The following is a 24,625-nucleotide window of genomic DNA, read 5'->3' on the forward strand; positions in this document are numbered from 1 at the left end:
TTTTTATAAAATATATCTTGATGCACAAATCTACGCATTTCCATTGGTTATATTCCTAGGAGTGGGACTGCTAGATCAAAACTCTTTCGCAAAGTGGTTGTAATACATTACACTCTCACCAGCAGTATGGGACAGTTCCCCTGGTTGGGTCCTCTGGCTCTGGGTCTCTCATGGTCTACAATCAAGACTGGGTACATGCCCTTGACTGGAATCGAACCTGGGATCCCCCAGTCCGCAGACTGACTCTCTATCCATTGAGCCAAACCGGTTTCGGCTGTTAATTCCTTAACTTTATAAGTCTCCATACATGGTAGATATAGAACTTCATGATTCTTTAAGAGTTTCTCTAATATCTTAAACCTTTTGCATTTCCATACATATTGTAAAATAAACTTGTTATATATTACACATACAAACACAACCCTGCTGTAATTTTGAATGGCTTTGCATTGTATCTATAGATCAATCTGAGGACAGACATTGTAACAATGTGAAGCTTCCCAACCTATGCACATATATTAATCCTTCACTTATTTAGGTGTCCAATTTCTTTCAAAAATATTTCATAACTCTCTGTAGGGTTGTTGAAATCTTTGGTTAAATTTGTTCCTAATTATTCGATACCCTGTATGCTACAATAAATTGTTATTTCTTTAAAACATCAATGTTGTTTGTTACTTATTCATCTAATGCAAACAGTTGATCTTTGACTATTGACTTTGTATCAGCTACTTTGTTAACCTACGAATTTAATAATTTTTCCTACATGTTTTTGGGTTTTTCTATGCTGTTATCATCTAGGAAAAAATAGTTTCATTGCTCCCTCCCTAATCTATACTTTCTATTTCTTAAAAATACTAAACCCCACAATAATCTGAATGAGCAATGTCCTGGTAAAACTAGCTGCAAATTTAATTTAAAAAAAAAATCTGTCAGTGGATGAAATCTTTTCACCTCACACGTTCTAACTATCAGTTATGCTCCCACCATGGCCCCTCACACACTCCTTCCCAATCCTGCTGTCTGCCCAGAGCCAAGTAGGTTCAGGGGTCGGACTGCGCAAGCGCGCGCCAGCCGCACGCTCACCGCCCCGCCCCTCGCCGGACGCAGCCAATCAACGGTCGCCTCTGCCAGGCGCGCCGCGGTCAAAAATGGCGGCGGCCGTTAGCTCCCGGAGGCCTTTCTGATTCCACGGCTCTACGCTTCCCGTGCAAAATGTGAAAGGAGGGGGGGGTCCTAGGCAATGAGTCGGCGAAGAAAACTTGGGGACAGCCCTGGCCCGAAGAGGACGCCGCGCCAAGCGGCGGCGACGGCGGCGGCTGAGGAATGCAGCTCGGTGGCCGAGTCAGGGAAGAGGCGGCTGCGGTCGGCCCGTGGGTCGGGGCTCCGCGGGGCTGGAGAGGGGTCTCAACAGCCCGTGCCGCAGCCAGAGCAGCCGTCGGTAGCCGCTTCCTGCGGTAAAAGTAACTCCGGGGAGGGAGACGTGGCCTCTCTGGGGAAGTTGGGATGGGAGGGGGGCGGGGTGGAATCTACACAGGGTGTTTTCTTTCTCTGGGCCTCTCCCCTTGTGAGCCCCAAACTTACCCGGCACACGTCCCCTTGGCCTTGGTCCCCGAATTTGAGCGCTGCCCCGTTAGGTGTGATCATCCTCTGTCGCTCCTGCCGCGGGAATTAGGGGTGTGGGGTTCACCTGAAAGAGGGGGGGCGGCTCAGGTCTAGGCTGCCCCTCCGAGTCAGCGGTGGCGGAGCGAGGAGAAATATGCCTGGCGGACCTGCTGCCTCCAGCTGTTTCCCAAGGCTGTTATTTCCGCCTAAACTTTTTGCCCCGACTTGCTTTAGAGAAGGGACCCTCAGAAGAGCCATAGCTATGTGTATCCACAAAGCCTCAGGGATGTCCCCTCTCATTTTGCATAAACCGGAAGTGCCTAAGTAGGACTCCCCTCCCAGTAGGGCCCTGGAATATACTTCATTCTGATCCATTTTTGGTGTCCCAGTTTTGAAAGATTTTTAATAAAGCGTGGTGGGAACTGAGCCCCACACTAAACCTGTTTCTCCAAACATGGCTTTTGTTGCCTTGACTGGTCTTCAGTTGACTCGCGTAAAGCAATGCCAGAAGGGGCAAAAACAAATCTCTAGAAATTTAAAAAGTGATGCTGGACAAAACTTTCCAAGAAGTGGGTCGCTAAAGCTTCTTGAAGTAATTGGTTTAAGCTGGGCAGAGTTGGTGAATGCCGTCTAAACAGACTGTACTGTTGGGACACTCTCTATGGTTGAAATGTATACATGACAGGTGGTTCCCAAAGCCTCCAAGATCCAATGGAAATGAGTGGAGTGACATCCATAGACCTATTAGATTAATTTAAACTTCTTGCTGTTTATAATGTTAAATTTGGGAGGTTTTTTATGTGAAACAAGCATTTCAGTTGTGAAACTTTATATTAAATCATCTCTGGGAGAAAATTAGATAATTGGACTATATAAAAAGTAATATTGTTAAAAGCTATTATTTGATATTGGGGTATTATGAAGCAATGCTTTAAAATGTAACAACTGCTATACTAATCTTATTTTATGTAGAAAAGTATGAAACACCAAAGAGAGTGCTGAAAATGGATTTGTTGTCATCTTCCTTCAATTCTCCTAATGATCCAGATGGACTGAATGATATCTTTTGGGATCAAAATTCTCCAATGACCAAACAGTTAGGTAATTTGTTATTAACATTTTTATCTGGGTAACTATGTGAGAGATGATTAGGATTTAAACTATTGGATTTCAGTTGGGGGAACAACATCATGAATTCTGTACAATAGATGTTTTTTGAGAATCTTATCTGATTGTATTACTGTGATATACATGTGCTATCATAGATGTGCTAATTAAACTTGTTTTCTAAGAAATGAACACTATTTTAAAAAATATTTAAAAATGTGTTTCTTTCTTTAGGTAAAGGAAGAAGAAAAAAGATTTACAGCACAGATAGTGATGAGATCTCACATATTGTTAATTGTATTGCTCCTCAGGTAAATATCACTAGTTTTATAATTATTTTATGTTACTAAGTCCTTGTACAGTTCATTTATATGAGAAATGTTTTTATCTTTTACAACTCTCTTTGCAGAAACTAGAGCAGCAGATATAACTAATACATTTTTCTATTGCAGAAATGCATATTCTGAAAAGAGAAACAATATAAAATTAGTAATTTTACTTTTCTAAACATAATATCTTGTTTTACTTTTCAACTTAGATTTTTTTATTAAATTTATTGGGGTGACGTTGTATAATATGATCATGTAAGTTTCAAGTGTGTATTTCTATGTTACAAGCTCTGTATATTGCACTGTGTGCCCACCAGCCAAAGTCAGATCATCTTCGTCACCTTATTTTAATTTTCTAGAGTGATGATTTTGACTAGAGCTTTCTTTTTATTTTGTTTTTAGTATTGTTTAACAATATATGGCACCATTTTCAAGTTGATAAAATAATAGAATCAGACAATGAAAATTTAAATTTTTAAGGTTTTTATAAATGATTGGTAATTGTGTACTGACTGTAGCATGACTTTTCTCCATTAAAACTGCTCTGATCGCCTAAGCCGGTTTGGCTCAGTGGTAGATCGTAGGTCTGTGGACTGAAAGGTCCCAGGTTTGATTCTGGTCAAGGGCATGTACATTAGTTGCGGGCACATCCCCAGTAGGGGGTGTGCAAGAGGCAGCTGGTCGATGTTTCTCTCTCATCGATGTTTCTAGCTCTCTCCCTTCCTCTCTGTAAAAAAATCAATAAATTTTTTTTTTTTTAAATGCTCTGATAGTCAGCATTGTAAAATTGGGAAAAACACTGGATTTGGAGTTAGTTCTCACATCACCTCTTGGGTCACCCTAAGCAAGCTTCTTAAGCTGTCAGAACTTCAGTTCATTCAGCCATAAATTAGAATTACTTGTCTTGCTCTTTTTATTGAATTAATATGAAGGTTATATTAGATAACAAGTCTTTGTAAACTTTGAACACTATAAATACAAGGTTATGCTAAAGTTACTTATGTGTTAAAATTACAGTTAAATTATTTGCTATAATAGAATCATCTGTAAAAGTTTATTTTTCTTACACTGCTTGAGTGAAATATAAATATAAATTAAAGTCAACCTCTGTTCTGAAGTTGACTTTACTTTCCTCTCTTTTTTCCTTATTTAACAAGTTTAAATTCAGAAAACATCCAATTTTTGCTTAGTATCTTTTCTATAGGAAGTTTGCTATTTTTCTTTGACACAACCATGGATAGAGACTTATGTTGACCAAAAACAATAGATGGCACTTACCCAAATTGTAGTTACACGGAATCAGCATAATCCAGGTGGAAAAGACAGGAAATAAAGCTTCTCTTGATGGCTATAAAACATCCCAAATTACAACTATGATAGTCAAAACAACTCTGTTGGTACTAGCTCTACATTCCATGTTTGGCTTGTCATAGAAATTCATTTTCCAATTCATTAGTTAAATAGAATTTATGCCATAATACTACTTACTTCATGAGTTAACAGTAGATCTTCATTAATTGTGAGTTTCACATGAAAGAAGCATAATAAAATGTGTTTGGGCTGGCCAGCCTAAATAGTGATAAAAAGATAGTTGAGTAAATTATTGGACTCTACCTAAGAGGGATGGAAATAATAGCTCACATAATGAAATGGCAACAGTATGCAAGTGGTAACTTGTGTATAAGAAAAAGTACAGTGAAATTAGTTGCTTTTAAATGTTACCCTTTTCAACTGAGTACTTTTAAAACATAAATCTTTGGTAATACCAAGATTATTTTAAAAGCTTTAAAAAGTATTCACAAATGACATATTTATGTTGTTTATTTTTAGGTGAGTTAACCTCAAATAATTATTTAGATCAACTTAATATTTTCAGAATTTATTATTTGAGGAAAATAAATCAACGTAGTTAAAGTTGTCTTTTCTACTTTCTTTCTCTCTCTTTATTTATTTATTTTACACCTCTTTTTTCCCCTCCTTCTGCCAAAGGATGAAAAACCAACAACGGATTCCATGCTGGGCGTGTGGATTGGTGAAACTGCTATTCCTTGTACTCCTCATGTAGCGAAAGGAAAATCAAGAGCAAAATTCAGCTGCACAAAGTAAATTCAAACTTTTTAGTTTTTTCTGACATTCAGTGAAGTAAATATTTTCAATAATTGATTTAGTTTTGTGATTATATCAGAAACATTTCCTTAATTTTGACGTGTAGAATTTTGTACTTAAAATAATTAGTGCTTAAAATTTTTAAGTTTTAACATATTAAAATATGTCAAATAACAATTGAGTATAACAACTGTTAGAACTTTTCTTATAATTTTTAACATTTTTGTCTAATAGGTTAAAAACACAAAATCAAGAGGAAGAACTTATGAAATTGGCTAAGCAATTTGATAAAAATATGGAAGAGCTAGATGTGATTCAAGAGCAAAACCAGAGAAATCATGATTTTATCCAGGTGATTTCAGAAGCAGAGACTTTAAATAATTATAATATACAGATGCAGTTATTACATGATATTGTTCCTGAAATAGATAATGCTAAAATAAAGAAGCCAGTGAAAGAGAACACCAAGGTATCTGTGGTAAATGATCAATATAACAGTCAGAAGCCATTTGACCAAAATGCTGAAGCAGCCTTTAATGCCATTTTTGATGGTTCTACTCAGAAGTGTAGTGGACAGTTAAGCCAAGATCTGTCAGATGCTTTGTGGAGCAGTGTTCATACTGCCTCTGGAAAGAAAAGTGCTTTGAAAGAGGAGAAAATCATTAGTAATGAAACTCAAGTTACTGAAAAACTACGAAACAAACCCCCAACGTCACTTTCTCATCAAATAAATACTCCTGGGATGACAAAATCATATGTGACATCTAGTACTAAGGAGCCAGAAGCTTTTAATAAGCACATGGATATATTTGAGGACGAATGGGAAAACTTACTGAATAATGAACCTTTTGTTATGCAAAATGTAGGAATATCTGAACTTTTTTCTGCTCCTGAAACAGTCCAGATGGTTGATCAAAAAGAAATTTGTATTTTTAACAGTAAAAATGGTAAAAGTAACTCAAGAATGAATATAAGTCTAGATGCTGAGTTTAGAGATTCAGAAGTTTTAGATGTTTCTTCAAACACACATACCAATAAATTAATAGATGCTAGACAATACAGATTTTCACCAAATTCAAATGATAAACCAAACCAATTACTATCCATTGGAAATAAAATGAAATTTGAGAAATCTTTTAATAAAACCATTCAAGACAAAACTCAAGATGGTTCAGTTGCATCCGATCCAACAAAAGTAAAAGAAGATATTCATACTGAATTTATTTCTAATGTAAATACTTCTCGAAAAAAGTCTACTTTGAACACAGGATATTCTAATGAACAGAAAAATAAGTCAGTTTTTAATCCATCATTTAAGATGTCTGCTAATATAGATACTTTTGACTTTGCTGCTTTGGACAGTGCAAATCAGACTGATGCATCAAATATGGATTATTTCTCTGATGATTGGAATGACCCATCATTTGCCAATGAAATTGTTAAAACATGTCATCAATTAGAGAATACCTGGGAAGCTGATGATGTAGAGGATGACCTATTATACCAAGCATGTGATGATATTGAAAAACTAACTCAGCAGCAAGACATGAGAAAGGACAACAAGACATCAAAAAGTATATTTGACATTAATAATAGCTCCAAACATGGAGCCAAAAACAGGTTTACTACATCTAAACAAGGAAGTCAGTTGGTGCAATCAACGTATTTGAATCTGAGTAATGATATTTCAGCACAATCGTCTTCATTGACTGATACCTCACAAATAAATAAATCAGTAAAGATGCTAAAAGGGGAAATTTGTGGAAATTCTCCAAGTTTTATAGGTGCGACAACAAATTTGACTATATACTCTAAGAACTCAAATTGTCAGATCAATAATTTGCCTGTCTCTTGGAGTAATACTGATATTCCAATAGAACTGAATAGTTCCAAATCGGTTCTTATAAGAAGTTCAAGTTTGAATGTGAATTCCGATCATGTGAGTACAGAAGTAGCTACTTATGAGAAGAAATTGAATACACAGCATCTGTTCCATGGGACCATAACCAATGAAGCTCAGAATGATCTTAACAGAACAGTTACATTTTCTAAGTACAGGTTTACAAAGATAAAAAATTCCCATGTTCTTTCCCAAATTAATCAAAATTGTATAACAGAAAGTATCTCTGAAACCAGAATTACACAGAATTTGGAGAAAAACAAAATTCCTGTCAACTCATTATGTGGGAAGACTGTTCAACAGCAATCTTTGATGAAACCTGAATCTTTGAAACAACCTTCAAAAGGTATGTATCAAATAATTTCCTTTGAAAGTTTATCTTGGGAAGTAGCCAAAGTAGTATTTTGTTTTTGTTGTTTTGAATTTGCATAACATGTAAAGTAAAAATTATGATGTTTAACCATGTCATAATGTGTTTTTTACTAATATGTTGTGATATACAGAGTGGGTGATTTGTTTTCAAAAGACTGCATCAGATTCTTTATCAGCATTTAGTACAGTGACAAGCATGTAGTAGGCACTCAGGAAATACTTGTTTCATGTTTTCTGAATTATTTTGTGAAAAATCATACTTGAGAAATATATATATATTTATATACACATATATACACATATATACACATATATTACTGTGTGAGACTCTTTATGAAATATTTCATTGTTTTAAAACTTGAATAATCTTACTATGTTGAGCAGAACATTGAGGTGAGTAATATTTGAAAATGAAGGACATTTTCCTTAAATACCTCTTCTAGAATAATAGCTGATATAAAACTGTTAGTTATGATAATTCTAATTACTTATTCAGTGCAACCGGTCATCTTTCATTTCTGCCAGTTCCTATTTTCCCAAATTCTCATTTTCATCAACATGTTCTGTTGTTTCTACAACAAAAAATATATCTCAAAATTTGTCCATTTTTCTCACTCTCTACTATTACTATTCTTTTCTAAGCCAGCATACATTGACTGGACCACTGCAGTTCTTTTACCTGTCCCATTTCAATTCTAATCTCTAAATAGCAGAATAACTTTTACAAACAAATAGGTAAACTTCATTCCTATGCTTAATGACAGCCTTCAATAGCTGATTGTATTTCAAATAAAACAGTTCAAACTTGACCCTTTTATCTAAGGCTTAGGTTATCTCTCTTTAACCTGCTTGTCTTCTTTTTTTCCCTTTACTTACTAAGCTTCAGCTATACCGACAGTCTTTCAGTTCCTCAATAAAAATAGGTTCTTTCCTAGTTCAGGAGCTTTGACTGCTATTCCCAACTAAAACTACTTTCCAGCATTTCACCCCCACACCACCCTTGGGTGCTTTTTTATCCTTTGGTCTCAAGTTTAAAAATTACCCTCTCACAGAGGCCTTTCTTGAACAATCTGTAGTTAAGTCTTTTCCTTGTTTTCCATCATCTCTTATTTCCTTCACCTTTTAAAATCACAATTAAATAATTGATTATGATCTTATCAGTGAGTTCCTTGGCCTACCACAGTATCTGACACTTAGAAGATGTTTGATAAATATTTGAGTGAATGTAATGTAAAAGGTCTTTTACTCACTGATATAATATTTTTTAATATATTTTATTGATTTTTTTTTTTATAGAGATGAAGGGAAAGGGATAGAGAGTTAGAAACATGGAAGAGAAACATCTATCAGCTGTCGCCTGTACGCCCCCTACTGAGGATGTGCCCACAATCAAGGCACATGCCCTTGACCAGAATCAAACCCGGGACCCTTGAGTCCGCAGGCTGACGCTCTATCCACTGAGCCAAACCAGTCAGGGCAAGATATCATAATATTTTTTAAAGGGAATATGTCTGGCTTAGCTACTAGTACTTCTTAATGTCCAATACTTTATCATAGCCTTCCATCTGCAAATGCTATTTCCTTTGCCCGGAATAGTGCACCTGCATGTCTATACCAAATCTGCCAGGCCATTTTCCATATGATTTTAAAATACAATGTGTTTTTAACCACCTTCAGAATGATTTACATTCACTTTCTCTGGCTTACTCCAATACCTAGTGCTAATTTCTGTTACAGTATTTAGTATATTCACTTGTAATTATAGATTTTCTTAAATTAGTCTCCCTCACTTGGAGCTAACATTAGACTCCTTATTTGTTATGTAGATTAGAGCTAATAGGAGAAAGTTTTTAATTTCTTTTAACATTAGATCTTTCTTTTCAGTTTAGATTCTAGATAATGTTTTTGTTGGTATTATTGTTAGAATTTTCCTATTTAAGTGATCCCTCCTCTTTAAAAAAAATTATAAGTCCTCTATTTCTCCTTTCCCATACCATTTCCCAGGAAAAGCCACTGGTAACAATTTGGAATACATCATGTAACATTTTTGTATGTGTATAAAAAATGTGTGTATATTTATAGATTTATCTAAATAGATGGAATTATATGCTATATAGCCCCTATTTGGCAATTGGTTTTACCTTTACTTAATATATTATAACTATCATTTCCTGTTAATACATATAGATTTGCTTCTGTCCTTTTAACACACTGTATAGTATGTCATTATATGGATGCAACAATTTATTTAACTATCTATTGATGGAAGTGTAGTTTGGCTATAGTTTTTTACATTACAAACAATCCTCCAGTTAATATCCTTCTACATAAATTTCTGTATACTCTTGAGATTACCGTATTTTTCGGACCATAAGACGCACTTTTTTCCCCCCAGAAGTGGGGGGGAAAAGTCCCTGCGTCTTATGTTCCAAATATAGCCTACACATATACTTTAAAAAAAAAGTTTTTTTACTTGCCCGGCTCTGTGTGGTCTCTGTGTGCTTGCCCGGCTCTAAAATGGTTCTAAATGCTGCTGTTTACTTTACAGGGTTGATTACATGTGTTTATGACTGTGATGTTGGGTTTTAATGCACATAAAATATTTTAGGACACTATTTGTTTCAGAATCTTTTTTTCTTCATTTCCCTTCTCTAAAAACTGGTGCGTCTTATGGTCCGGAGCGTCTTATGGTCCGAAAAATACGGTATATCTGTTAACTGAAAAATTAATGAAGGAGAATGTTTTGAATTTTGATGGCTATCACCAAATTTTCCCCAAAAGTTACATCAATTTATATTCTTATCAATACTGACAAATAATATATTTCTACATTATGGCCCAAGCTAGATATTTTGAAACTTTAAGAATTATCAATCTATGCCCTGGCAGGTGTGGCTCAGTTGGTTGCATGTCATACCATGCACTGGAAGGTTGCTGGCTAAATTCCCAGTAACAGCACATGCCCGGTTACAGGCTGGATCCCCAGTAGAGGGTGTGCAGGAGGCAGCCAGTTGGTATTTGCTGCCATGTCTTTCTCTCCCTCTCTTCCTCTTTCTGTAAAAATCAATTTAAAATATGTTAAAAAATAATTGTTAAATCTATAACAATTTAAAATATTTATATTTAAATAAATGTAATTCATTGACTCATACTCCCCAAATGAATACATTAACATATAATTGTAATTCTTTTAAAGACTAAATCTCTAGAATATTTGAGTTTTCCCAAAACTTTTATCTGCTAATCTATCTTTGTTATGGATGAATAATCTGCCTTTTAATTTATCTTATCAATTTTTCCTTTGAGTTGATTTATAGCATCTAATATTCCTTTTTTCTAATTTTTTTAATTGATTAGAATGAGAGAAAGAGAAATACTGATTGGCTGCCTCCCCTAAGCACCCTTACTAGGGGTCAAGACTGCAACCTGGGCCAGGAATCCAACAGGAAGCCTTTCAGTGTGTGGGACCACATTCAACCAACTGAGCTGTGCCAACAGGGCATAGAGTATATAATATTCAAATGAATATTAAACGTGTTGATATTTTCTGTTGTTTATACTTCCTTTTACTTTGTTATGTAGTAAACTGCTCTCCAGCATATGTCTGAAACAAAACCCATTTAAGAACCTCATTCCTGGAAGGCAAGGTTTGGCAAACCTGGCCTGTCCAAATCCACCCTCTGTGGCCTGTTTTTGAACAGCAGCATGCTAAAATGCCTTTCACATTATAAATGGTTGGAAAATTAAAAGAAGAATATTTTGTGACTTTTAAAAACTATAATCCTAATTTTATTGTTCCTATACAAATGTATATCTGAACAGAGCTACATCATTTGTTTATATATTGTCTGTGGCTGTTTTCATGCTGCAATGACAGAGTAAAGCAGTTAGATTAAGAGATTATATGATCTACAAAGGTTAGCATATTTACTTTCTGGCCTATTACAACAACAACAACCAATTTGCTGACCTCTGCGTTAGATTAATATTTAGAGTCACTCTTGCTTTGTACCTTGCAATAGTTTGAGACTTTGCTATGTATTTTTATTGCAGATTGAGTTAAAGGAAGGGCTGATGGGAGAAATGGATGACTCTCTCTAAATCAAATTTTCATGGTGTGACTTTATTATATCCTTTGAAATTATTTTCCAGAATATCACCAAGCCAACTGTAAGGCCAATTTTAGGGAGCTATGTTCTTTTCTGTCGTCATGGATTATTAACCTGTATTCCTTCCAAATTTATGGTCAATTGCATGTAAACTGTGTGTGCATGTATTCTGAGTTTCTTGTGTTTCTCAGGCTTGAGGCTAAAATATTAGATAATTAGTCTAGCTGATTTTAAGTATCTTGTATCTTTCTGTAAGGAAAAAAAAAAAGCTACACTCTGAGATAAATAGTTTAGGAAATAAAAGACATCAGAATCATTAGGGAGTTTATTCAAAATACACATCTCTTACCCTGAACACGGGCTCCCATTCAGATTATACCAAGAAAGAAAAGGAAACAGATGATATATTTTAGACATATCTCCCTTAGTTAACAAGAGAAATGTAACAAATTCTGAACCTTTGTTTAGATGTCAGTATAAATAATATTTTTCTGCTGATAATATAGATTCTTATTTAATTATCTGAAAGGCAGATTTTACAACATAAACAGTTTTACGAATACAATACAAGGTCATTTAAAGATGTATTATGGTGATGGTCTTAATTTTAAAGCATTTAAATGAGGAAATAAATTTGCTATTTAAAGCTTTATTTTTATTAATATAATCTATTATATTAACTCAAAGTGACCTAACTATTGAATTAAATTCATTATATTAGAACTCAGTATTTTGGCAAAGATAAAATTGGATGTTTTGTTAAAATAGAACTTTCCTATTTTCATTTGTTTACTTTGAAATATTATTTTATAGTGTGTTTAAAGAATACATAAGAATATACATATATCAGAATGCTTTATATTTTTATATATTAAAAAGACATTCAGATTGGATAATTTATTCATATATTTTGCTTTTTAAAATAATTTTCTGTTTATATAAACTGTGTCCTCCAAATAAAAAGATAATACCTGACAATGAGTTACATGTTTATTGACATGCTGAATTTCATTCTATCATGATAAAATATTTCTCCTGAATGGCTGAAATGAAATCATGGATTTCTATAGAGGTGAATATGAATATACCTTATCTTATAAATACATTATTTGAAGTATTGGTATCTCATTTAATTCATTATATTTTAACTATTTTACATTTAAAATCTGTCTTTTAAATGTGTTATAGAAATTAGATGTCATTCACAAGAATTACTTGCTGGGTAGTCAAAATGTACCATTTTTAATTAAATGAATTTTATCACACTGAAAAGAGGGCATTAAATAGGGACAGATTTATCAGTGATTTTTTGTTTTCTTTTGGCCTACAGCATTATTTCTGTACTTAGAATTTCACATATGGTAGTTCAGTGTGACTTAGTAGTCAAACCAATGTGACAACTCGGGGTAATAAAAAAGTAAAAAGTAAAACAGATCTTAAGAATGACTTTATAGTCTGTAACACTAGTATCTGTGTTTTTTTTAATTTTTTAGAGGAAGAAGAGAAAAATAGGAAGTATTCTCCTGAAGAAATTCAGAGAAAAAGACAAGAAGCATTGGTTCGAAGAATGGCCAAGGCCCAGGCATCATCTGCAAAGGCAGCTCCCACTTAATGTGGCTTTTTACTGATATGGTAGTTGGAAGACTTAACAAAGACAGTTGGTACCTATCGATGATAGGAAACATTGTTTTTGATTTCTCTGTGAGAAATGTAATGCTGAGTTATAAAGCATGGACTTCTTTATTTAATAAATCATGATTGCATTGATCAATGAAACTTTCCTTGGAAATGTATGTGAAAGTAATTCCATGTAAATTTTGGAAAGTTAACAGTTATGTAATGGAATTATACAGAAAAAATGAGATCTATTTTTTAAATACTGTGATTTCAGGGGATTGTCAAAAAATAGTTGTCTAGTTTTTTATTTTAATAGGGCTTTTTTCCTAATATAAAGCTTCAACCTACTAAGTTAAAGGAGACAATTTTTTAAATGTTTTTACTTTTAGTAATTGTGTTCCTTTAAGGTTTTTATACGTTTCTGAAGTTTACTTAATACTTTCACATTCTTAGGAACATGATTAGAGGAAATTACTCAATTTATTTGTAAGAAAATTATTGTTTTCAGTCCCTAGTCTGAAATAGATTTGAATTCGAATTTTCTAAAATTTTTTCCACCATTTTTAGGGAAGATGCCAATTTAAGAAGTTTCTTTTGGAAAAAAAGTGGGTTGGCTATATAAATAATGTAGCATCGTTAACATTGAAAACAGTCAGAAGCTTTAGATATCACTTGATCCAGCTTTATTGTATAGATGAAAAATGAATACTGTATTCTGAAAGTCACAAGACAAATTAAAACTGTACTGGAAGTAGAATAAATTTTTTAAATATATTTTTTATCAATTTCAGAGAGGAAGGGAGAGGGAGAGAAACATAAAAACATCGATGATCAAAAAGAATCATTGATTGGCTGCCTCCTGCACGCCCCCCTCTGAGCCCGCCACCTGGGCTTGTGCTCTGACGGAACCCAAGCATGACCTCCCAGTACGTAGGTTGATGTTCAGCCACTGAGCCAGCCCGGATGGGTTAGAATTATTTCTTGCATCCTAATGGATACCTAAACAATTGTACCATTTCCTGCAGAGCATTAGTACATAAGATAATCTTGTTTTCATAATTATTTTATAGTCTAAACTGAAAAAAGTAAAAGTACATTAAGGATTGTTTAAATATGATGCTCATATTTTCTTGTGTTAAAGAATAAATCATTCTAGGGTATTATTTCTGGTTTTCTATAACTATGTAATTTTCCCTTGATTAACTTACTTTGTTAATTTGTTCTTTTTCCGTTACTCTTCTTTTTTCTTTTTGCATGTTTGGAATTTGCTAGGCCAGAAGTAATTGAACCACGATCTCCTGGTTCATAAGTTGGCACTCAACCCCTGAGCCACACTGGTGGGCTACAGTAGCTTTATTAACTCTAAAGAATGTCATAATGGTACAGTGCACTTAGGTATAATCTTATAAGTGCTCAAATGGCCAGTCTTTCTTGGTTCACACATTTAAAAAAATATATATTTTATTGATATTTAAGAGAGAGGGATAGAGAGTTAGAAACATCAATGAGAGAGAATCACCCATCAGTTGCCTCTTGCACACCCCCTACTGGGGATGTGCCCGCAACCAAGGTACATGCCCTTGACCAGAATCGAACCTGGGACCTTTCAGTCTGCAGGCCGACGCTCTGTCCACTGAGCCAAACCTCTCTTGGCTGTTTCATACATTCTTATAGTCTAATCACTATATTCAAGCATACTTTGGCACAGAGTTATTTTCATCAATTTCTTGACAACTATTAACCTACTTTTGCTCACCCCTGTACAGTAAAGTAACACATTCTAGGTAGCCTTTATTATTCATCTAAGAAAATATAATATCCTAAATAAATAAGTCATGTACCACTTGATGGGGATACATTTTTAGAAATGCATCGTTAGTTGACTCAGTCATTGTATGAACATCATAGAATATACCCCATTACACATTTAGGCTATGTGATATAGCCTATTGCTCTGTTGGAAGGAAAAATAATTTCCCTTCCATTCTTCTGGGTTCTTGGCTGAGACATCCCTGTAAATAAATACAGATTAACAAGGGTGGGGGGGGAGGAATAACATGTATATGTACCATATACATGGGAAAGACCAGGAAAATTAAGTAAGTTGCCAAAATGACTGAAATTGCCACCTTAAATATCAGCTGAAGACAAAAGATGTTGGGGGTGGCAGAATCAGTTATGGGACTGTATCTGAAAAAGTGCTGTAATCCAAGCATAAAGTTGTTATGCAGATGTAAATGGTTGCCTTCTGTATTGATAAGAGTTTCTAGAGATCAGATCATTCCCCTCTTTTGGGTACGTGGAGAGAGACACCCTTACAATTGAAGATTTCCCTTATAGGTGAGTCTTAAAAAGGGTATCTTCAAGTTGGTTTTTAGCACTTCTCCCATGTCTGCTATTCCTTAAAATCACCTAGACTAAAATAATCCTTATGCTAGAGTGACATATTTTAGGGATATTTACCTTAAGTTCTTACTTGCCTACCACCTGCTTCCTGTCTAGAGTTCTTTTAGCCAATTTTGTCCAATTCTACACAAACAATTCCAGAGAATTGAAGAGGTGGACTATTTCCCAACTCATTCTATATAGTGAGTGTTATCCAGATCCTAAAACCTGAAACAGACATTAAAAGAAAACTAAAAAGCGGTATCCCTCATGAGTATAAGTGCAAAAATTCTAAACACAATTTTTAGCAAAGCAAATTCAACATGTAAAAAAAAAATGTTGCATCAGAACTAAATGTTATTATCCCAAGAATGCAGGGTTAGTTTTTAACATTTGAAGGTCATTGAAATTCACTATTAACAACTGAAAAGGAAAAGTTACTTAATTAATTGATTAGAGAGAAACTTCTTTACCTGACTGAGGGCATCTACTAAAAGAGTTTAGGTAACATAATAATGGTGAAAATGTTTTCTTCCTAAGATTGGGAACAAGACTGATGTCTGCTCTCACTACTTGTATTTAGTTTTGTGCTGGAGGTCCATGGGGCAAGAAATAAATGAAAATCATCTTGACTGAAAAGATGATATATAACAATTTGCGGACAACATGATCACCTATTTAGAAAGTCAATGTAATCTATTAAAAATAGAATATATTTGCCACAGTTTCACAATATAACATTGATATAACAAAAACAGATCACATTTCTATATCTGGCAACATGAAACTGAAATAAAATACAATTTATAAATGCTTTTTAAAAAAATTTATTAGGGTGACACTGGTTAACAATTTCATGTTTCAAGTATAAAATTCTACACTTCATGCACTGAATTGTATATTCACCATCCCAAGTCAAGTCTCCATCACCATTTAAAAATATGGAATACTTAGAGATAAATCTAACAAAAGATGTGGAAGACTTGTACACTGAAAAAACTAAAACATTGCTGAAAGAACTAAATAGGTATACTATGCTCATTGTAAGGTACTAAGATACTAGATCTCTCCAAATCTATAGATTTGACAGTCCCAATCAATTTCAAAAGCCAATTTTTTTATAGATCCTTTGCACTTTCATATGAATTTAGTTTGTAGAAACAAACTTTAAATTCAAATGAAAGTGCAAAGGATCTATTAATTGCTAAACGTGGTTTTTTTGTTTTTTTAAATAAATCTTTATTGTTCAGATTATTACAAATGTGTTTCTTTTCCTCCCCAACCCCTCAATTGCTTCCCTCCACCAGGTTCCCAGCTCACCCTCTGTCATTTCCCCATCCCCATTGTCCTCATCCATAGGTGCACAGTTTTTGTTCAGTCTCATTATCTGATCTCAAGACTTGTAAATAGAGCTACAGGAATCAAGACTGGTAGTGACATACAGATAGGCAAATAGTTCAGTGAAACAGTTTATAAGTACATTCACACATACATGGACAAGCGAATTTTTATAAAGGCAACTTTTGTAGAAAAAAATCTTTTCAATAAATTGTGCTGTAACAATTGAATACCATATATTGTACAATAAAAATCCACTTTATACCTCATACTATACAAGTGTATCATAGATATAAATACAAAACTTAAGACTATATTTTATTGACATAAATAACGTGCTTAAAAGGATATCATAAAAAAGTAAAACAACCTTTAAACAAGAAAAATCTTTGTGAACCACATATGTACTGATTAAGGATTTGTATCTAGAAAGTATAAATTATTCTTAAAACTCAACAGTAAGACAAAACAACCCAATGAAAGGGAGGGAGGAGCAAAAGATTTGAACAGGCAATTCATCAAGAAGACAGATGGCATATAAGCACACAAGAAGTCCATCATCACTAGTCATTAGGAAAATGAAAAAAACACAGTATCACTACACATGATTAAAATTAAAAAGACTTGACTATGCCAAGTATTGGTAACATCTGGAACTTTCATGTTGATGGCAATATAAAATGGTAAGAGTTTTATGATTTATCTAAAACTAGAAAATGCAAACTAATGTGACAAAAATCAGGGATATGGGAAGAATGAATGAGAGGGATAAAATGGGGAGTGGGATGGTAATGGATATGTTTACCATCCTATATAATAAAAGGCTAGATCATAATGGGGGTGGGGTGGTAATGGATAGTTTATCCTATATAATAATATGCAAATTGTCCCCTTGACCAGGAGTTCAACCACGGGGTAGGGCCATGGCTGGCCAATAGCCAACAGTTCCTCCCTCCAGCTGGCCAGGCCTGATCGGCCCCCATCAGGGTGGGCCAGCCAGATTCCACCCATGCACAAATTTGTGCACCCCACCTATAGTGTACACATAAAAATATATAAAGTTGAACTCTTGAAGTATGTGCAATTTATTACACGTCAAGTATACCTCAACACTGTTTATTAAAAATCAGTTTGGTTGTATTTGTACACTAGTGTACATAGCAGCATTATTCACAATAGCTAAAACAATTGAAATGATCCAGAGTCCATCAATTGGTGAATAAGCAAAATGTGGAACATTTGCCTCTAATTCTGATGTGCTACAACATGAATGAACCTTGAGGATATAAGGCTAAGTGAATCAAGTCCATTGCAAAAAAGACAAACTGATTCCTCTTATATGAAACTAGAGGCCCAATGCATGAAATTTGTGCATAGGTAGGATCCCTAGGCCTGGCTGGCGGTCAGGGCTGATCTGTGGGGTGACTGGTGGGGCCACTGGTGGGGCGATCAGGGCCCCCACTGGCACCTACCTTGGCCGGCCTGGCACAACCTGCTCACTGGCACTGCCTGCTCACTGGCACCGCCCCTCACTGCTGCCACCATCTTTGCGGGGTGACTGGTGGGCTGATTGGGGAGGCCCTGCTGGCATCTACTTTGGCTGGCCTGGGGCCTGCAGACTGGGGGGGGGACGCTCCTGTGTTGAGTGTCTGCCTCCCCTCACCCCCCAGTGGTCATTGCATATCATAGCAACTGGTTGTTCCACTGTTTGGTCAATTTGCATATTAGACTTTTATTATATAGGATACTTAGAGTTGTCAAAACCATAGAGGCAGAAAATAGAATGGTGGTTGCCAAGGATTAGGAGGGAATGGGAAGTTCTAGATTATTGGGTTTAAAGTTGTAATTTTACAAGATGAAAAGAGTTCTGGGTGTGGATGATGATTGTGATGAGAAAGCAGCTATTTTGAATTGCTTCCCAGGCATTTTATAGTATGACAACCAGAGCTTAGGATTCCTACTTTAAGTTCCTTCTTTATTTTTGCTGGGGTACCTTTTAAATTATTTATTTAGACAGCTGAGCCCATTAAAAGTGAGTGACCTCTGTCCCAACCACCTTATAGTAATAGATGTTTGCTATCATGTTCTCTATCCGCTGGCTCATGACCTGGGATGGAAGACTGCCCCTCCCCTGGTTCATTGTGCCCCTCCATCCCCTTCATTTCTAGGATCTGTAAGTAATAAATCTTGTGACTTTACTTCTTTTGTGTGAGTTTATCGAATCGGCCTTTAATCAAGACGACCCCTGGAATTTTCATTTCCCCAAAATGGAACTCTGATGCTGAGGAAGCTACCTGTCAGCCTCTTGTGAGTGGCTTTGCCTCCTCATTCAGCAGGTCATAATCTGTATATTCCTGACTTAATGCTCCAGCTATGAGCTCCCCAGCACAGTAGAGATGTTGTACAACATTATGAATGTATTTAAAACAACTGAACTTACCACTTAAAATGTTAAGATTATAAATTTTTTGTGCAATTTACCATAATAAAAAATTTGAAATACATAAATAAATGTAGAATCTGAAGTCAAATTAAATTTTTTTGCTCTGGTATATTGAAATCAATTGGTCTATTTTATGCTTTGAATGTCATCATTCAATGGTTGTTTGGAACATGTAGGTTCAGTGAGTTATGCAAATCTCCCTAATGCTGACACATTCAATCACATTTCTTTACTATTACCACTAATATCAATAAATGTCTTCCATGTGTTAAAAAACTATCAAACTCCTGGTAGCTTTACAAGTTTTGCCACGACTGGTTTATGATGCTGTACAGGGTGTTTTTTTTTGTTTTTTGTTTTTTTTGTTTTTAGTACAACTAGACTGTTATGTTGAAAGGATGAGAATTCTAAATGCTTAGTAGAAAACAGGCTTTGATATGAAGAATTTAGTAGTGTCTTCGAAGTGCAAATGTAGACAACATAATTTAAGTGCCAAAGATATCCTGGACCATTTGTTATATCTCCAAGTCTGGGAGGACTCTCTCTGTAAGGCAGAGTAAATCAGATGCAGAGAACCTTTTGACGCTATTTAGTAACCTCAGATTTCTTTGTGGTTTCATGCAGTTTCATCTGTGCAATCACTGGAAAGACATGCAAGAAATAGAAAATGCTAAGGGAAGAATAATAAAAAATATCTTTAAAGCAAGGGATTTTATATGATAAGATACTCAAGAATCTTTAAAAATAAAATTTAGTTTTAAAGATACCAACTAATTCCTTGCCTGACTGCCTAGCATTGTAACTGTTTTTGTTTTTATCAATAAATTTTATCAAGCATTTAAAATAAATTCAGGGAAAGGAAGCAAGGGACCTGGTAAAATTGGTGAAATACTTAAGTAAAGTATATTAAATTTAGAGGAAAAATACACATCTCAATATGCACCTTATAGCTTTAAGATATGATACACACAAATCATTGTCTCTATATCCCAATATACAGAAAGGGAAAGTTAAGCCAAGGGGACACTCATGCTTTAAACACCTGGGAAAGAAATCTCCACATCTCTAAGGTGCAATCTTTTCCATATTATTGAGTGGCATGTATATTTCCATAAAAAGACTTATTAGACATACATGCACTGTGTTAAAAATAATAGAAATAATTTTAGAACATATTGCCAAAATTTGAGGTAGCAATAACTTTTAAGCTTTGTTATATAGGATTATTGGGTTTTGCCAGTAGATCATTTTTGTTGAATAAAGTGCCTGATTATTTAAATTTGTATATAAACATATATATACGTGAATTTAAGAATTTCAAAGCTTAACATTTTCAGTTGTTTGCTCAGCTAAAAAGAAGTTATACAAACATTGCTAACATTTAAAATACACTGTAAATTATGACTTGTTTGCTTTCGGGATAAATTTCAATGCTGGGCAGAGTGTCCTCTGTGTGCTACGCTTGGAGAGGAATTGAGCACCCAGTGAAGCTGCGAAGCTGCGGGGGTCGCCCAAACCCGGAGGCCGGCGTAGCCCGGGGGCCAGCCAAGGCCTGAGCGCCTCTGTGGCCCTCGGCATTGTAGCGAATTCCTTCCCTGCTCCCCTCCCCAGTTCCGGCAGGGAAGTCGGGACCTCAGGACCTAGGGCTCCCTACAAGTGCCATCTGTGGCCTGGTTGGAGACTTTGAATGTAAATCAACATCAATCGGTTCAGGGACCTGGTGGTAAGTAAAGGTGGAATAAACCTGTGAGAATCAAATGATCTTTTCATTCGAAGATATAACCTAGACAGGCGGATGCCATTTTGTGACTTAACCTAACGGTCCGTATCTACCCGAAGTGCTTAGCAATAAAGCAAAAGTGGTATGAGTTTAAAAAAAAAAAAAATTATGACTTGTTTAATTTTTGCTTAATTTATTACTATTTGCCTTTATTTTCAATTCTATATTAGTATTACAATTCTTGATGTGAGCAGAATAGTAACTGTTTTACTTCAATATAATCTGATTCCCTTCTTATACTAATTCAGTCTATTTGATATGTAGATTTTTAATATCTTGCAATGGAGACTTTTGACATTTTTGTAACTGTCAACTACTCCAATATGTAATCAAATTTGGCTTTTTAGAAAAATGAATAAATAAAAAGTCCTTTTGACATCAAGATACATTTAGCAGGGTATGGTAGTTGTTAAAAATTTTTGTGTCTGTTTGTGTAATTGATTTGTGATATATACTCGTGTTGGTTGTATTCATTGTTTCAACACCATGTCCAATTAGTCCCTTAATTTTTCATCATAAAGTATCTAGGAAATATGTGTGAAGTTAAAGTAGTAAAAATTTAACAGTTAACTTTAAAAAGGTTTTGTTTCCAAACTTTAAAATGATGTAAACCCACTAATTTGGCAGATTCATTATTCAATTTTCCATTCAACTTTGCAAAATATGGGTAAACATAAATATTCTAATAACTGCACAAACACCATTGCATAAGAATGGTAATACTAAAAAACAGAGCTCTAGATTTGCATGAGATATGAAAGTACGATTTTAATGAGTGGGGCATGCAAAAAGAGATATAAGGGCTACTAATGTGTGGTATTTACATTTTTAGGTTGAATACTATATCCTGCAAATAGATTTGTTTTACAAGTAGTTGAAAGTAGTTTAATAAAATTACACAGTCTGCCCTATTATTTAAATAAATTATGCTTTAAGAATGATGCTTTAAGAATAGTTTGATCCAAGTGCTCAAATGATACCTTGGGCATCTATCTATCTGTCACACTCTCATGCCTCTGTGTCCCCTGTGATGGCTTCATCTTCAGCCACATTCTCTCCAAACAGTGAGGTGAGAAAAATGGATCATTATATTTCCATTTTTACATAGTTTTAATTTTTTCTTGATTTGGACCTTGTCCCCCAACCAAAAAAATGATGATTATTATTCTAGACTTACTGTCCTTTGTTTTCTGAGATAGCAAGAAAAAAATATAGCTCCTTTCAACACCAGACAACTGCATAATTTGTCTCTTTTTAAACCTTTGGATGTAGTCTTAATATTTGAGAGAAGACAGAATACTGCTGATGAAAGGGGTGGATTACCTTAGGAAAGTATTATTGAAATCTCACATAACTCTCATATTTTTGGTTCCAAGTTGAATACATTCCACATCAAAGTGAGCCAAATATTTTAAGCAAGTTATGGGATAAAACATAGAAATAGTCCTATGTGTCGGGGGAAAAAGCTCTGAAATTGATGAATTAAGCTTAAAATAACAACAATCAACTTAAATGGTGTCATGTGGCAGCCAGAAAATATGTAAATGTGCCCAGAAACTTCTCAATGAAACTTCACATATAGAACATCAACATTTTTCTTGCCATGTCAACCTTGGTTATCCATCTACAATATATTTCCATTTGTCTGATGCTGGGCTCTGATCAAGCTTCTGTGTCTGCGCTGTGTCTGGAGCTACAGATGTATGAGTCATAATGCTACTTTGTGAACCAAGTTGAAAAAGTTAGTCTGAAAACATAACCACAAAAATCTTGGGTTTAAATCGTATCCATCATTTAGTTAAAAGAGAGCAAATTAAATATTGTCCTACTTTTCTTCTTTAGGTAATCATGTTAAAGAGGGATTATATGAGCAAAAATCTCCAAAGATAAAAGTTACCCAGTATTGAAAATATTTCTCCAAATAGTAAAAAAAAAAAAAAAAAGTATTTACTATTAGAATCTTGTGTTGAAATGATTTATTAATCAAGAGATTTAAAATATAAACTTTTAATTACTCTAGAGAGCAAAAGAACTGCCTAATTAAACCATGTAATCATGAGCGATAATAAATGTTGTTACGTTAAGTCCATCATTTTTAGCTATGAGTTGTTTTCAATGTATTAATGCAGGGGTGTTGAACTCAATCAGAGAAGGGCCAAAATCTAAAATCCAGCCTAAATCGCGGGCCGAATGGTTTACTGAACAGTCATAAACTGTCATTGTGATGGAAACGCAGCAGAGTGCAGTGATGACAGCGCGGTGCGGGCCACATTGCAAGGCCTGGCGGGACGGATTTGGCCCGCGGGCCTTGTGTTTGACACATGTGTATTAATGGATAATCAAAACAAGTTCTTTTTATTCTTATAAATTTTATTTCTCTTATCAACATATTTTATTTGTAATGGCTAGTACCTACAAGAAAGTTGTTGAAAAATTATAATCATTGTGGGTAATCTATTTTACTCCTGATTTTAATGAGGATGCTCCCAGTATATTTTATTTACTACGCTTCAGGCTTTTAGAATGAGATATGTATCTTATCAATAGTTTTTATTATACTTATTTAATATTAACTCATTTTAAAAAAGATCAAAGATTTCTATTATTATTAAATTTTTTACTTTCATCATTAATGCAGATGACTATGGCAGATACTATTTAATATCCCCCAATATCTATTTGCCCTTTCTTCATTTATTAATGTATTTCTCTAATTTTAATTGGGTCTACTATCTCTCCAATACTAGGTTGCCACTATATCACTTCTTTTTTTTATTTTATTGATTTTTTTTTACAGAGAGGAAGGGAGAGAGATAGAGAACTAGAAACATCAATGAGAGAGAACCATGGACCAGCTGTCTCCTGCACACCCCCTACTGGGGATGTGCCAACAACCAATGTACATGCCCTTGACTGGAATCGAAACTGGGACCTTTCAGTCAGCAGACTGATGTTCTCTCCACTGAGCCAAACTGGTTTTGGCCACTATATCACTTCTGAACTGCTTATGCTCAATCTATTTTAGGAGAGAGAAATAACCTTTTATTTTGTTTAAGCTACTGTTATTTGGAGCATTTCTTATAGCAAGGGAAGTTTTTGCATAATTAATAAAATGACTATGTTAGTTTTCTCTCTTGGTTTTAGTTTTCTGTTTTCAATTTCATATTTATTTTAGGTTTCCTAATAGTAAGTCATCCTGGTAGTAGTATTTTACATCTTTATTTAAATTTTACTTTTCAAATATCTCTCTTCTGTGTATTTTATCATATTATCTGCAGTCTTTTCTCCATTGTGGTTCTTCCTATTTTGCTTCTATCTTTGTGAGGATGTTATTATTTTTCTTTCACTTTATATTTGAACTTATATTTCATCTCTTCCTATTGTCTCAGACTCTCTTTTCTGAGTTCTTAAATATCTTTTTAATGTTTTCTTCATAGATGCTATTGCTTTGTTGAGCTTCTTAAACTTTCTAGGGAAAACTTTGTTCCCAATTTATCTGCTACCTCAGATCATTTTACTACCTTATTTGGAAAA

At 34.6% G+C, this 24,625-nt stretch overlaps 1 protein-coding gene and 1 long non-coding RNA gene across 5 annotated transcripts; both read left to right on the plus strand.

The window, feature by feature from the left end:
* The first annotated feature begins 1,130 nt into the window (after positions 1-1,130).
* Positions 1,131-14,270, plus strand: ETAA1 (ETAA1 activator of ATR kinase). Of its 4 annotated transcripts, XR_006741436.1 has the most exons (7): positions 1,131-1,463; positions 2,578-2,706; positions 2,947-3,023; positions 5,031-5,143; positions 5,382-7,393; positions 11,473-12,600; positions 13,022-13,151. XR_006741436.1 is itself a non-coding variant. In XM_036435547.2 (6 exons), exons 1-6 carry the CDS (start codon positions 1,244-1,246, stop codon positions 13,138-13,140), a joined length of 2,670 nt encoding a protein of 889 aa, XP_036291440.1. In that variant the 5' UTR covers positions 1,131-1,243; the 3' UTR covers positions 13,141-14,270. The 4 variants fall into 4 exon arrangements, 3 of the variants coding, with proteins under 3 accessions (XP_036291440.1, XP_036291441.1, XP_036291443.1); XM_036435547.2 differs by lacking the exon at positions 11,473-12,600 and having other exon boundaries at positions 13,022-14,270; XM_036435548.2 differs by lacking the exon at positions 11,473-12,600 and having other exon boundaries at positions 1,131-1,457; positions 13,022-14,270.
* A 477-nt stretch (positions 14,271-14,747) lies between these two features.
* LOC118717451 lies at positions 14,748-15,856 on the plus strand. Its single transcript, XR_004987484.2, has 2 exons — positions 14,748-15,308; positions 15,366-15,856. It is a non-coding gene; the product is annotated as an uncharacterized LOC118717451 (long non-coding RNA).
* The last annotated feature ends 8,769 nt before the right edge of the window (positions 15,857-24,625 follow it).

Source organism: Pipistrellus kuhlii, unplaced genomic scaffold (genome assembly GCF_014108245.1).
Source record: "Pipistrellus kuhlii isolate mPipKuh1 unplaced genomic scaffold, mPipKuh1.p scaffold_m20_p_13, whole genome shotgun sequence".
Classification (NCBI taxonomy): domain Eukaryota; kingdom Metazoa; phylum Chordata; class Mammalia; order Chiroptera; family Vespertilionidae; genus Pipistrellus; species Pipistrellus kuhlii.

Coding starts and splice junctions, on each gene's coding strand:
- ETAA1 (XM_036435547.2), top strand. CDS start 1,244: ATGAGTCGGCGAAGAAAACTTGGGGACAGCCCTGGCCCGAAGAGGACG. Junction 5,144..5,381: donor GCAAAATTCAGCTGCACAAA/GTAAATTCAAAC, acceptor TTTGTCTAATAG/GTTAAAAACACAAAATCAAG. Junction 7,394..13,021: donor TTTGAAACAACCTTCAAAAG/GTATGTATCAAA, acceptor TTAATTTTTTAG/AGGAAGAAGAGAAAAATAGG.